The sequence below is a fragment of the Rhamphochromis longiceps genome, linkage group LG22 (assembly GCF_057381845.1).
Source record: "Rhamphochromis longiceps isolate RC_006_pf linkage group LG22, R_longiceps_female_GT1.1, whole genome shotgun sequence".
Classification (NCBI taxonomy): Eukaryota; Metazoa; Chordata; class Actinopteri; order Cichliformes; family Cichlidae; genus Rhamphochromis; species Rhamphochromis longiceps.
Genome location: NC_140577.1, coordinates 7272210 through 7286754, shown reverse-complemented (window position 1 = coordinate 7286754; position 14545 = coordinate 7272210). Strand labels below are relative to the sequence as shown.

Here is a 14545-nt window from a genome sequence, read left to right as displayed (position 1 = left end):
AAAGGGAAATTTTGATTAAAATTACTCTGTGTTTTCTGTGCCAAGATGACAAAAATGTAAGAATCAGAAAACATGAACCTGCGGCAACGTTTTATACCTGCTCCTCCGTGCTGTCTATCTTAACCAGGTCTCCCCTTTCAGCTCTGCAATCGTCTCTGCTCTTGCTCCAGGACAACTTCCTGGTCGATAAATAATAGCAGGTTTCTCTGTGTTGCTCCCAGCCTTCTTCACATCTTAGAAAGGGCTCAACTTTGAGGGGTTGCAGCAAATAAGAATTTACTGTTCATATTTTAGGAGTTGGAGACAGCAGGAGTGAAAATGTGCATTTAATAATAATAATAATAATAATAATAATAATAATAATAATAATAATAATAATAATAATAGCTGTGTCTCAGAAGATTAAATTTCACTGATGGTCACACAGTTCAAGGTTAATATAATGCTGCAGTGTATGAGCTCCATATTCTTACCTATAGGAGAGGGTTTTTTTTTTTACAGTTTCCAGCTTCAATTCAAGGTTTCTGAGGGTTCCCATGGTTCTTATGAGTGCAAATACTAGGAAAATTAAAAATAAGAAACACATACATGCCAGTAACAGTTAAGGTTTCACTTAATCTTTGTAAAAAACAAAAATACAAATACAAAAATACGGCTTATTGTCATGGCTCGGTCAGATTGGGTTACTTTATGCCTTTTTTAAATTTTTCCTGTGGTGGTTCTGAGTTCAAGATGCAAATCAAGGTGGAGCGCTCTGGTCTGTCATTCTCACACCTGCTCTGAACTATTGCAATCAACCCCTGAAGTATTTGGCTGAATGACCAACAGATCTCTGTGGTGGTAATCAGGCTCACCTTACTATTATCCTGCATTCCTGTTTATAGATTTCTTATGTTGTTTTTGTTCTTGACAGTGGCCTCCAGCCTCACCTGGAATGCTTACTTTAGCTGCATTTCCACTCAGTTTGTGGGTTCTGCCCCTCCTCATGAGCTCACTCTCACCTCCAATACTGTTCTAATTATCTCACACCATTCTCAGTTCTTTATTAGTTCTGAGGACATTTTCATTTGGGGCCATCATTCTATTATATTTAACTTTTCCATCTGTCCCTCTCTCCTGTTCGATATCTTGTTAATTCTTATATTTTAAACTCCTCCACTGCTGCTAAATTTTTTCCTGATGTTTTTAATGTGGTCTTGCCTGTCTCTAACGATGTTGATTTATTAACAGATCTTTTTAATAATCATTGCCTTGATGCATTCTTAATCATCCAGGTAAGTAAATCTCCAAAAGTTGATTCTGTTCATCTGGACGTAGCACTTTCAGTGGGAGAAACGTTTCATCACTCAGCCAAGTGACTTCTTCAGTCTCAGCTGACTGCAGGTTTCTCCAATCTTATAAACAGTACATTTGCATAATGACTGAAACCAGCCCACTGAAGGAACAATGGGCTGGGAGGTCATCATCCTTCATCATGATTATGCAAATTCTCATGACCATTGATCAACAACCACTGATCAATGGCCATAAGTACCATTCACAGAGTGTTGGGGAAGTCACGTGAAGATTCATCAGCCAGATTAAGTGTTTACTTACAATTGACAGTGATAGCAGACATCATCATCACAACTCCAATCAATACTCTCCACACAAACAAGCATAAACACACTCGACTATCACTAAATCAAATTTAACACTCATACACAAACACGATTTGTAATGACACAGGTTCAGTTTACAATAGGGCTCATTCGCTCGGTCAACAAGTGGAGTAAAACCAGTATATATGCTGTGTTTTTTCCTGAATACTTTCTTCACGTTTACTGTCTAACGACAGTGCTCGCAAGCACCCTCTGCTTATGAACAAAAAACAAAAAAAACCTTTCGTGTTGGTGGAAAAATGTACAATATCGACAAATTGAAAAATGATATGGCAACATAACATTTGGTTGTTTAGGTAGAGGGGGAAGTTTTAGGAGTGACGGCGAGAGAGAGAGAGAGAGAGAGCAGAAAAAGAGAGAGAGCGAGTATTGAGATGTGAGAGATTTGAGACGTTTAGCGTGTTTGGAGTGTGTAGTTAATGTTTTGTCTTGTGTAGTGTTGTGGATAGTTTTGTGTTGTGTGTCAGCACAATGAGACGACTGCTGTCTCCAGGTAGAAAAAGGAATGATACACCTGCTGCTGTCAGACCTGCAGGTATCAGTCTGTGATGTTCTCCTTTATAGTGGACAGAAATAATTTTTTTGGAGTGGCACAAATAATTTGTGTGGCATCTTATTGAATGCAGAACAGCTGATTGTTCTGTAAATAGTTTGAAATGGTTAAAAAAAACTGTAATGTACACTGTAATGGTCAATTCCACTTCTTTTTCAATGATATCTGTTACTTACTCCATTTTAACACTTAACATTTCTTCCATTCTGCTTTAAATGTTATAATAATTAATAATTCCTTCAATAGCTATTTTGCATATTTATATATTCAGTGAAATCCAAAATGTGGTGGATTTTTTTTTATTGCTTAAAAGTTGTAAAAATTGGGACAATTTATAATTGAAAAAAATATTGAAAATTTCACAGGAGCTCTCACATTCGTTGTACAAAAATAATGAGAGCAGTAAGGAAGATACCAGATACAAAATTTTTTACTTTCATTTATTTAATCATACTCTTTTTTTGTCTGTTTGTCTGTTTGCAACAATTCTTTTAAAAAATTGCATCACTCCACTCTGGTGTTCAACATGGTGAACTGTATTTCAGAAAGATATACATTTAAGTTACACAGTTACTCCTGCTTTCTCACAAATACTTCTTTGAGGCTTTAAGCAGGACTGATCAAACCAACACTTCAGATCTTTATTTTCAAATTCTTCTCCCATTCTCACACAGTTCTCTCCATCAGGATTATCCTCTGTCACATTGTTTGGCTCTTTGCCAGCCCAAAACTTCAAACTAAAAGATGAAGAACAGAAAGAAGTAAAAACTGGGAATATTAATTCTGGAAATTGAATTTTTTTATTTTTATTTTTTCACAACAATCAAACCTTTCATCCAGTAGTGATCCGTCCACCCACAACCATCTGCCCTCTACTGCTGAGTCTGTCAGTCCGATCCAGAACTTGTCCTCACCTTCTTTCATTAGTTCTCTCACTCTTCTCTCCAGGAATGCCTGATCACAAAAAGATGAAGAAAATTACCTTATCTGACAGTTCTGTGCTGAAACATGTGGAAACACGACTAGTGTTTCATACCTGCTCCTCCCTGCTGTCTATCTTAACCAGGTCTCCTCCTTTAGCTCTACACTCATCTCTGCTCTGTTTCCAGGATAATTGACTGATGGAGAAGTAATAGCACTTTCCTCCATGTTTCTCCCAGCCTTCTTCACATTTATAAAATGAGCCATCTTCGAAGAGATTACAGCAACAATTTCAGTCACATGGCAAAAAAAAAATCACTGTTCATATATATCTATAAGGATGCAAATGTGTCAAAGACCAAATTCATCCAAATGTATTTATCATTTGGGATTTCGGAAAGGTAGGGTGCACCGTCCTGCATGATTATTCTAACAGAGACTCTCTCTAAAGGATAACTAATAATTAACTTTAATTTAATCAGGACTAGTTTTTTCTGATGCTTGAATGTAAAAAAAAAAAAAAACTACATTCTTTGTATCAGGTAAAAAAAAAAAAAAAAAAACTAGGCAAGCTTGGCTCATACTCAGCTATGTGCCAGCAGAACAATCCAAGCATAGCCAAATATCACAGCATATCATCTTTATTTGCTTACCTGTAAGAACATTTTGACAGTTCATTCTGAGCTCTTCCAGTTTTTTCAGTGATTCTCTGATTTTCGTGTTTTCAAACGCTGAGTTAAAAAATAAGAGAAACAAAGATTTTGTAAATTAACAAGGATTACAAAAAACAAAAGAACAAAAGCCCTGAAAAAGATAAACACATAATCTTTAATTTGCTGCTAAAACACTGAAGTGACATGATGGCTTGGCCAGTGTACAATATGCACCTCACCTGATTCATAGAAAATGTAAAAATAAAAAATAAAATAAAATAAAAACTCACTCGCAAACTCACTGAGACGATAAATAATGAGAACAGCAGCTGTGAGCAGAAGACAGAGAACCAGCAGTGCCACTCTCTCTGCCTTGACCTTTGACCATGTGCTTGATTTTGCATGCCAAGAGTCAGTTTCACCTGATGAACATTTAGAGGAGAAACAGATGTGAGCCTTCAGAAAAGTGTGTATTCATCTGTTATAACAGTTTTTAAAATTTTCTCAAAATATAATACTATAGTACTACTATAATAGTACACTGTATTATAGTAGATTGTCAATGCAAGAACAGTTAAGTTGATTAAGATGCTTTCCTCCAACAGGAAACATCCCATACGTGAATATCACCCATGTTAAAACATGTTTACATGTCACACGTCCTTATGGTCAGTTCCTCTTTGTATTTGGTCTTGGTTACTTCCTTTTTCACACCTTTTAAACACTTAACAGTTTATCGTATTTTTCTTTCTTGCATATTTGTAAATTTTGATTCATCCTCTCTGAGAACAATTACTTCGAATCTTTACATTTTTGATAACTGCAAGGACTAAAATAAATTGATATGATTAAAGAATGACTGGCGCCCCTTGTCCCTCACCTTATAAGAGAATGAGTGGATGAGTAAAGAATTAACGTGGGCTTGGAATATTTTTAGGTTATGTACAGTTAATGTTGTTCTATTTCAGTATACAAACCTTATTCTGTCACGGCTAGCGAGGTGTAGCAAATATGATGCAAATTAAAAATCATACATGGAATTTTTTTAAACAAATTTGTCAGATGGTTAAATGAACTTTCTGGCAATGATTTCATACGATTTTAAGGGGTTACTGGTCTTACCTTCTATGTAGCTCTGTGGATGGCTCATCATGCTGAGGCTTCAAAATCCTGACTGCAGTGTTCGTCCAAATGTCTCTGAATCACAAAAACAGAACAAAATATTGATAAATTACTCAGATAAACTCTTTTTGTTATTTATTCTATTACTATGCATTTAATATAGATGTAGATAATCACTGGTCCTCATTCTAATTCTTTCCTTACACCTTACCGTAGGCTTGTAATAAGTACTAGATGACAACTTCATGTTTCACAGCTTTTAAAAACAACAACTTCCCTAAACTAAAGCGGATGGAGGAGGCATCATCGATCGTCTTGTTCCTCCTACAAGAGTAACTGCTGTTATTAACTAAGGCAAAGTTGTTGATTTGTTGTTGAGATGTGTGCCCGGTGGTCTAGTGTGCTGCCTTCTCACATACAACACATCTGAGTTCTCTCAGATTGCTATTAAAAAACAACACAAGTGTTTCAAATAAGAAGTGAGCAGGTCGAGGCAGAAAAAAAAGAACTGTTGATTGGATGAGCTGTTAGATGAAAAACAACACAAACATTGATCTTAAATTTGAGAAAACATATCTAAACATAGCCATGCGAACATATTTCGCAAAGAGATGTTGCTGTGATAATGTAATGTGTGTGCGTTTGCGTTTAGCACACACAGCAGCCATATGTACTTTGTTAAGCAAATGTTGCTCATATTTTACAGGCTGAACTCAGTTTCAGGCACATAGATTTAAGTTGTCCAGTTACTGCTGGTTTTTCACAAATAGTTCTGTGAAGGATGATTTAAACCAACACTTCTGGCCATGAGCTGTTCATAGTCCAGTATATTCACTATTTGTTCCATTTAAATTGTTGGTGTCCAGTTGGTGCTCCGCCATCCACACACAACCATCTGCCCTCTATGGCAGAGGTCTCGAACTCCAGGCCTCGAGGGCCGATGTCCTGCAGGTTTTAGATGTGTCCTTGATCCATCACAGCTGATTTAAACGGCTAAATTACCTCCTCAATAAGTCTTGAAGTTCTCCAGAAACCTGGTAATGAACTAATCATTTGATTCAGGTGTGTTGACCCAGGGTGATATCTAAAACAGGCGATCGTGGCTCAAGAGTTGGCAGTTCGTCTTGTAATTGGAAGGTTGCCGGTTCGAGCCCAGGCTCTGACAGTCTCGGTTGTTGTGTCCTTGGGCAAGACACTTCACCCGTTGCCTACTGGTGGTGGTCAGAGGGCCAGGTGGCGCCAGTGTCCGGCAGCCTCGCCTCTGTCAGTGTGGCTGTGGCTACAATGTAGCTTGCCATCACCAGTGTGTGAATGTGTGTGTCAATGGGTGGATGACTGACCGTGTAAAGCACTTTGGGGTCCTTAGGGACTAGTAAAAGCGCTATACAAATACAGGCCATTTAGCATTTCTTAAAGAGCAGATTAGTGGCTCTATTTAATTGAGAAAATGTACTGAATAATCTAAAATGCATGGAAACACTGATCTATTAAAACCTGTAGGACACCGGCCCTCGCGGCCTGAAGTTCAAGAATCCTGCTCTACCATCTTTCAGTCCAATTCAGAACTTGTTATCAGATTCATTAGGTTTCTCAATTTTGTCTCCAGGAATGTCTGAACAGAAAAGCTTTAGGAAGATGACACTGTTAGACTTTTTTGTGCTGCGATCCAAACAAAACAGATCGTGCCAAGGCTGTGTCCAAATTCAGGGTCTGCACGCTTGAAGTACGCGCACTATGCGTACTACGTACGATGCGTACTATAAGTATGAGAAGTGCAGAAGTGAGAGGCTTGTGAAATGGGACGGTCTAGCCTTCGTCGCGCTGTTCAGGTTGCCTAGCAACCATGATACTAACCGCGAGAAATGTTTCATACAGCGTTGTTTGACTGAAATGAAGGAGAAAAATGTTTTTTTGGTCATTGATTTTTGTCATGACATCACTTTGATTAGTTGAGTATCTGAGGCTGAGACCACAGGACTGTAAAACATGATAGTTGGGCTTCACAGTCGTCACACATGGAAATCAAATGTGTGATAAGCTGCAAGATTCAAACACAAGTGTAACTTATAAATACATTTTCATACATTTATTCCACAATCAGAGAGAAAGAAAAGGAGAGAAAGTGCAGGACAGACAGACAGGTGACAGTCTCAGGTGTACACACTGCTACACAACAGCACCAGAGAAGGAGGATTTAGTGTTTGTGTTATTATGAGTGCTAAACAAACAGAGTTCCCAGATGGTACAGTGGACACATGTGTGACTCCTGTGATTAAAGCATCTTTCTTTCAGCTTAACGAGTGAACCGCCAGCTCGTTCAAACACACATTAAAGTCCGTTTGGCTCGACACCACCGAACAGAGGCAGCAATATAACATAGCTAACATTAACAGTGCAGTGAATCCTGCTTGTGCCGTGATATTCAGGACTGCAAACTGAGCAGCATCACTGACTTTCAGCTTGTTGTGTTTGTGGTGTTGTAATCTCCCAATTCTTTTAATCTTTGGGCTGAAGGAAGGACAATACTCGGTGTATAAATGCTCAATCAACAATCATTTATTTCCATACAATTCAACACTTATGAGCATTAGAACCATCATGATGGGGAGACCTGCCTGCAGAGGGTCACAGCAAGTCTCAAAATGGTGACGGGTTACCCAGCTTTTTATACTCTCTAGTGGCCCCCACCTGGTCATAAAAGCCTAAACCTTCACATTCTTTCTCTCTTACTGCGCCTAAGTTATGACCTCGGCTCCCTGTCTTTCTGCTCTTCTGAAAGGTGGGGGTCTGGAATGTGGTCTGTTTCTTCTATTATCTGCACAAGGTCCTCTGCACACAACATTCTCTTCATGATTCAGCAGTATGACATGTCCACAAACAGTGTAACACATTCACAGCAGATCAAGGATACAGAGTGATGCACACTTATCTAATGACCTACGAAAATGATTATGTTCTTTTAACCCAAAAGTATAATGAGGACTAAACTACATTCACAGCACACCATCTAAACTAAAGGATAATATATGACCTACAGCAGTTAACATAATTCAACTATTTTGATTACATATATAAGGTAACATATGATAACAGAATAATATCACAGTGGATATATGACTGACTTTAATTATCCACAAAATCATCACATTCTCTGTAAGATTAAGGTCGACTTTATATATATATATATATATATATATATATATATATATATATATATATATATATATATATATATTAGAGATGGCACGATACCACTTTTTTTATGTCCGATACCGATATCATAAATTTGGATATCTGCCGATACCGATATGAATCCGATATAGTGTTTTTTAATCAACAAAACTGTTTTTTAAAATATCTTGCTGCATTTTGTATAAGTTCATACTCAAGTTTAAAACAACAACTACACTAAAGCTATTCTGTTATACCTGTATACAAAAAAAATATTTCATAGTTCAGCAATACTGATCAATCTAATAAACTTAGACCTACACCATCCTCCCTATTCTGGTATTTTAAAGAGTACTTAGTGTAAATATTAAGCAACCTAACTAATAGGGTTCCAACTCCCAGCAACAACAAACATAAATAAATAAAAAATAAGGAACCACCCCTCACGCGCCACCTCATGATGCTTAATCGACGTAATCAACCTTAATTTGATGCAGTGTGAAAAAAAATGCACAGAAATCAATTATTTTTCAAGAAATATTAAATAGATTCAACATCTTTCTTCAACAAAATTGCAGACTGCACAGATGGTACCTTCCCAAAGTAAAAAGTACTATAGCTTACTAGGGTATATATTAGACTTAATAGTCACTATATACAGTAATTGACTTCTATTCATTTTACATCAAATTAAAACTTTGTGTGTCAGATAATTATTTATTAAAAGCTCGACATTTTAAATGAGAATAAGAAAGAAAAGTATGTCTTTGTGCCCCCTTTTCCCTGTTCATGCCCTATCGGCCCCCCTGGCTAAACTTTGCTAGATCCGCCCCTGCACAGTTACCAGCGTCAGCTACGTAGAAAAAGATCCTGGTGTAGAAAGTAATATTAAATAAATTCTAACAACAGCTTATCAAGCTTAAACGTGCTGCTGTTGTTCAGCCGCTGGTTTCCTCTTTCTGGTGCAAAGTGGGCCAAAAACAAACAAGAGAGACAGACTCACGACAGAAAAGCCGATCAGCTGATCATTTAAGCAGTTTCACGATTGAAGTAGCAGCCGGAGAGCGAGAGGCAGTCGCTTGTTAAGCTTAACGTGGGAATGCTTTACAAACATTCAGAGATGGACTTACACACTTGCTTTACTTCTCTCGGGGATAACTTTGTCGGAGATGAAATGCCAGGTTGCTAGCGAAGCTCCACATGCTATCCAGACCACCGACAGGTCCGGCATGCCACAGCTGCTCTATCACGTGATGCATACTGCTCCGACTGCTAACGTTCTGAGGTGAGTTACGGCGTGTTGCAAGTTTTGTGAGGTGCTTTCGTGATATTTAATGGATCGGATTACATTTTTTATTTTTCTCCGATATCCGATCCAGTAATTTAGGTCAGTATCGGACCGATACCGATACGTAATATCGGATCGGTCCATCTCTAATATATATATATATATATATATATATTTAGAAGTAGAGGCTTTAAAACCAAGTTAACGCTGAAAGTACAAACATCACTAATGTCACATAACTTTGCCGGCATGTGGCCAACAGTAATGTTTTAATGTTCTTCATTATTAAACATTCGCACATAAATAAGTGACATTATATTCAGTACTTACTTTTGACAGTTCACTCTTCGGCCGCTCCCTTCTGACGTATTTTGCGGCAAAATTATCCACACCCACCGCCGCGCTATGGATTGTGGATTGTGTGTGTGGATATATGGGACCACGAAGCGTGCACCGGACCACGATTGATATTTGGGGACATCGACGGCGCATTTGGAGTATGCATTTGAAGTACACTTCAAATTGGGACAGCCGTTGTCGCGTAGCGGTGACGTAATCGCACTCAGAATGCGTACTTCAAGCGTGCAGACCCTGAACTGGGACACAGCCCACAACAACACAACACCTTCTTTGGGTTTTTACTTTTGTTGTTCCCGCCTCCGAAATATCTGGGGGTTGACTTGAGTCCTTCTAAATTAAACTATTTGTCATTGTTCGGGTGAGTGGCAGTATTTTTCTACAGTGCTGTGGTCTCCACCTCTGGAGTCATCATCATCATCTCACCCAGTATCCACACCTGGTGATGATTGAGCCAGCTTTATTTAAGACCAGCGCACACATCTAGCCTTCGCCAGATAGTCTGCTAACCCACCTACGTCTTGATGCATGCTCAATCATTCAGTAAAGTAAATCCCCAAAGTCTGATTCTGTTCAACTGGACGTAGCGTTTTTAGAGGAAGAAACGTTTCGTCACACATCTAAGTGTCAGACTCACTCACTCATCCAAGTCCGACTGAAGAAGTAACTTGGATGAGTGACAAAATGTTTCCCCCACTGAAAACACTGCATCCAGATGAACAGAATCAAACTTTGGGGGTCTGCTAACCTACGTTAGTGCTTGGCCTTTCATTCCTCTTCTCCTCTTACAGTGTCACCTAAAGATCGCTCCCTGCCTTTTCCCCCCTCCTGAGAGATATAAAAAAAAAGGCTTCACAACCAGCTGAATCCCCCCACTGTGTGTCTTCAATTGTCTCACAACGCCTAACTGTGTGCAAGTTGTAGCTAAATGCTGTCTCACACATGTACAATTAAGTGACAAAAAAGCAATATTACCATAACATGTGACCAATAGATAAAATGAAATACATTTCCATGTTTTCTCTGTGCAATCTCAGCCACAACTCATACTACGTCTGTTTCCAAACTTCACCTGCCTGCCTCTCTGCCTTCGTTATATAGAATCGCTGGATAACTCCGCCTGAAATTCAGATACTTTATCTCCGATTGATATTCAGTCTGGTACAGTACCTCCATCTAAATGTGCTTTTGGTTCCACTCTCACACTCTGACCTACGCCGCCATAACACTATCATTTTTCACAGTTTGCTCTGTTTGGCTTCTTCTTTTCCTGGTTATAACTTTGTTACTCCTCGTATCCCATAGGCCTTATTCAGGACCAGAAGAAAGCAGGTGGTGGACAAGAACCACCTCATCTGTCAGTCCAAGACATGAGTCACAAAATTCAGCAAGGAAGCAATTTTGTTTTACTCAGTGTGGTTTTAATAAGCTTTGAATACTATTTTGTCTGAACTTTTTTTTTTAAACTGTTTTGTCATCTGTTTTCAAATTTCTCTTAAGCCAAATACTGAAAAGGCTGTACGATATAAAGCCAACAACTTTTCAGTCAATATTTTTCAATTTTATTTTTATTATTATTATTATAACAATGATTTATTCTCTTCAATCTAAGAAGTATTTATGTTCGAATTCTGTGCTGTGTTTAGTATTTCCTTGAATGTCAGTTTTTTTAATGACTATAGTTTTGGGGTGGGGGGGGTCATGTTGGTTCCCCTTTCTTGTCCAATTTGTATATCTTCGGTCAGCATCTACACTCATGAATATTTTCTTTTACACTTTTGTGGCTTTAAAAAGTTGTTCAAACCTTTATGATGGAGAATACAAACTTCCTGTTCAAGTTAAAGAATGGAGAGAAGACCTGAAGTACAGCCCTACAGTTTATCTTTGAATAACTGAACGCAGAGACTAAGACTGACAAACACAGGAAACACTGCGGACAACACACAGGGAAGGTAAATACTAAGAACTAAACCAGAACCACAAGAGAAAAAATTGTCTGTTTTTTTTGTCGCAATCATCCACTGAAACCACACAGTGACTAAATTTCTACACTGTGTGTATAGAAAACAATACATGCATAGCATAACATTTTCACTGCTGAGCAGATGAAACCCAGCTTTATCTATCCATGAAACCAGACAACACACACCAGTTACTTAAAATGAAGGAATGTCTTAAAGGTATAAAGACCTGGATGACCTTTAATTTTCTGCTTCTAAATTCAGATAAAACTCATGTCACTGTATTCGGCCCTGAAAATCTTATAAACATGGTGTCTCACCAGATACTCACTATGGATGGCATTACCCTGGCCTCTAATAACACTGTGAGGAATATTCGAGTCATTTCCTTTAAGGCGCATATTAAACAAATATGTAGGACTGCTTTCTTCCATTTGCACAATATCTCTTGTGTATGTCTCATTATCCTGTCTCAAAGCGATGCTGAAAAACTAGTTCATGCATTTTTTTTACTTGCAGGCTGGACTACTGTAATTCATTATTATCAGGATGTCCTAAAAGTGTCATGAACCGTAGTTCTAGCGCGCAAGCTGGACCCAAAAGCAAACACAATTCGCAGAAATGCACACAAAACAAACTTTAGTTTTCAACCAAAGGTGACCCGGAATAACCAAAGAGAACACGCTCCTTTGGCGCTAAATAGAAGAGACCGGGAAATAAACGACACGGGGACGCCGTGATCGGGACCGTTTAAACCTGGAGGAATGAGTGCCCGCAGGAGAGGATTTCAGGGAGACGAAGAGGATGATAGGCGGTTTCTCTGAAATCTAGGCGGTCAGGAGGACAGGCAGGTGAAGGTACGAACATGCCGGACAATAACCACTGAGTGGCGACTGACGGACTGCATCCCATGATGCTTTAAGTATTTCTTCTTCAGTCTCAGTTCTCAGTTCTTATCTTCAAATAGCCTTGGTACCCATGAGAGGGGCCAACAAACAAAAGAAAATAATCATGCACTGAAAAAAGAACAAACAACAAACAGCATGCAGACACATGACCACAAAGGAAGTGTTTGAAGCTTGTGCAATGTCTAGTTGCTGCTGGTTACTTCGAAATATGTCTGTTAGGAAATTTGCACGACAAAACTGAACATAACACACATGAGACAAGGTAGCTTCAAAATAAAACACTTTGAGCTTAACAATAGGAGAGGGAATAAGAAACAAGACATGAAATACACGACAGACTGTGGAGATGAGATGAAACACAAGGAGAGCAACACCAGAAAAGGCAAGGGAGATGAAATACAGAGACACCACCAAGAGGGCGAGGGAGACTATAGAGTGTGCTAAATGCAGAGAAGAAGACTATAATAGATGGGACATGACAACAAGTCATGTCGTACCCTCAACTAGCTGTGTGTTCTGCGTCTATGTTCCTAGTGTTTAGTCTCCTGCTCCAGTTTTGTATTTCTTTTCCAGTGTCTCAGTCCTTGGTTCCTCTGTTCAGACTTTTGTTTGTCTTTTGGTGAGTTTAGTTTGTACTAGGTTTTTCCCAGCAATAAAGCTGCGCTTTAAGTTTCACTTCCGTGTCTGAGTTCTGCATTTTGGGTCCACCACTCCTGCCTGCCTGCCACACACCGATTCATGACACTATGAACTAATGCTGACACAGCTATTGAGGAAAAATGGGTTTCAGCATTCAAATTGGACAATCATCTGCCCTCTTACGATGAGTCTGAGAATACAATCCAGAAATTGTCGCCACCATCCTTATCGTGTCTCTAAACACTGGGAATATCATATTCTGATTGCTTAAGAGCCAACGCTTTAAATGAATGTTTATAAAATACATGTTTCTAACACACTGTAGTGTATTTATATCAGATAGAAAAGGATAGAAGTTTCTCACGCTGCCATATGTGACAGGCACAAACACTTTAAATCAACAGGAAACATCAGACATTTGGTATCAGCTAACCACATGTTAAAATTTCACACATGGTCACTTCCTCATTTAGTTCTGTCTTGATACCTCAGGGACCTGTTTAAATGGTTGTCTTTCTTTCTTTTGTTCAAACTGATGCTTGTCCGATCACACAGAACTTTTTCTACTTCCTCATGATTTACATTTAAGTTATTTTCTTGTTTCTTTATATATTTACATGCATGTACTTACCTTTTATGTTCCTCTGTGGATAGTTGCTCATGCATGCTCAACTATAGGATTGGGTGGATTTATCCGTGCTTGAACAAATAAAACTAATCATAGATTTATTTATATTACAGCAGTGTGTGTGTGTGTGTGTGTGTGTGTGTGTGTGTGTGTGTGTGTGTGTGTGTGTGTGTGTGTGTGTGTGTCAGTCACTCTCTGTCTCTCTCTCTCTCCTCCCCTGCAAGATTACAGGTGCACCTTTTAGAGAGGAAGGGGAGATGGGCAAAGGCGGCAGTTACACCATTCAAGGGTGTCTGTGGATGCAGGAGGAGGACCGCTAGTCGTCATGATACTCCTGCTTGGGAGGGAATCCAGAAAGTGTGTTTTTGCAGCAGATGTGCACCGGACTTGTTGTTAGACTCTTACTTTTTAAATTTCCTTTCAGAGATAACCTGTTAACCTCGGCCTCCAACTCATTCTTTTACCCCGATGGTTTTCTACATTGTTTTCATTAAATCTTACCCCTTCACCCCAAGACCGTCTGGATCATAACATATACATTTTGTCATTTTGTGGTGAATAAATGGACTAACTGTCACGGTTCTGGGTCAGTTTCTACCCAGTATTTTGAGTTTATTATGTTTTGGTTTAAGTTTGCATCAGGGATTGTTTTCTTGTTCTCTTGTTGTGTTAATGATGATGAT

At 38.7% G+C, this 14545-nt stretch overlaps 1 protein-coding gene across 1 annotated transcript; it reads right to left on the bottom strand.

Annotated features, from left to right (window-relative positions):
- Nucleotides 1-2691: 2691 nt before the first annotated feature.
- On the bottom strand, nt 2692-5024 carry LOC146643272 (type-2 ice-structuring protein-like). The gene is made up of 6 exons (XM_085396501.1): nt 4911-5024; nt 4079-4210; nt 3789-3866; nt 3251-3402; nt 3044-3168; nt 2692-2951 (listed from the first exon to the last, which is right to left on the bottom strand). The coding sequence occupies exons 1-6, from the start codon at nt 4939-4941 to the stop codon at nt 2777-2779; spliced, it is 693 nt and encodes a 230-aa protein (XP_085252627.1). The 5' UTR covers nt 4942-5024; the 3' UTR covers nt 2692-2776.
- Nucleotides 5025-14545: the final 9521 nt, after the last annotated feature.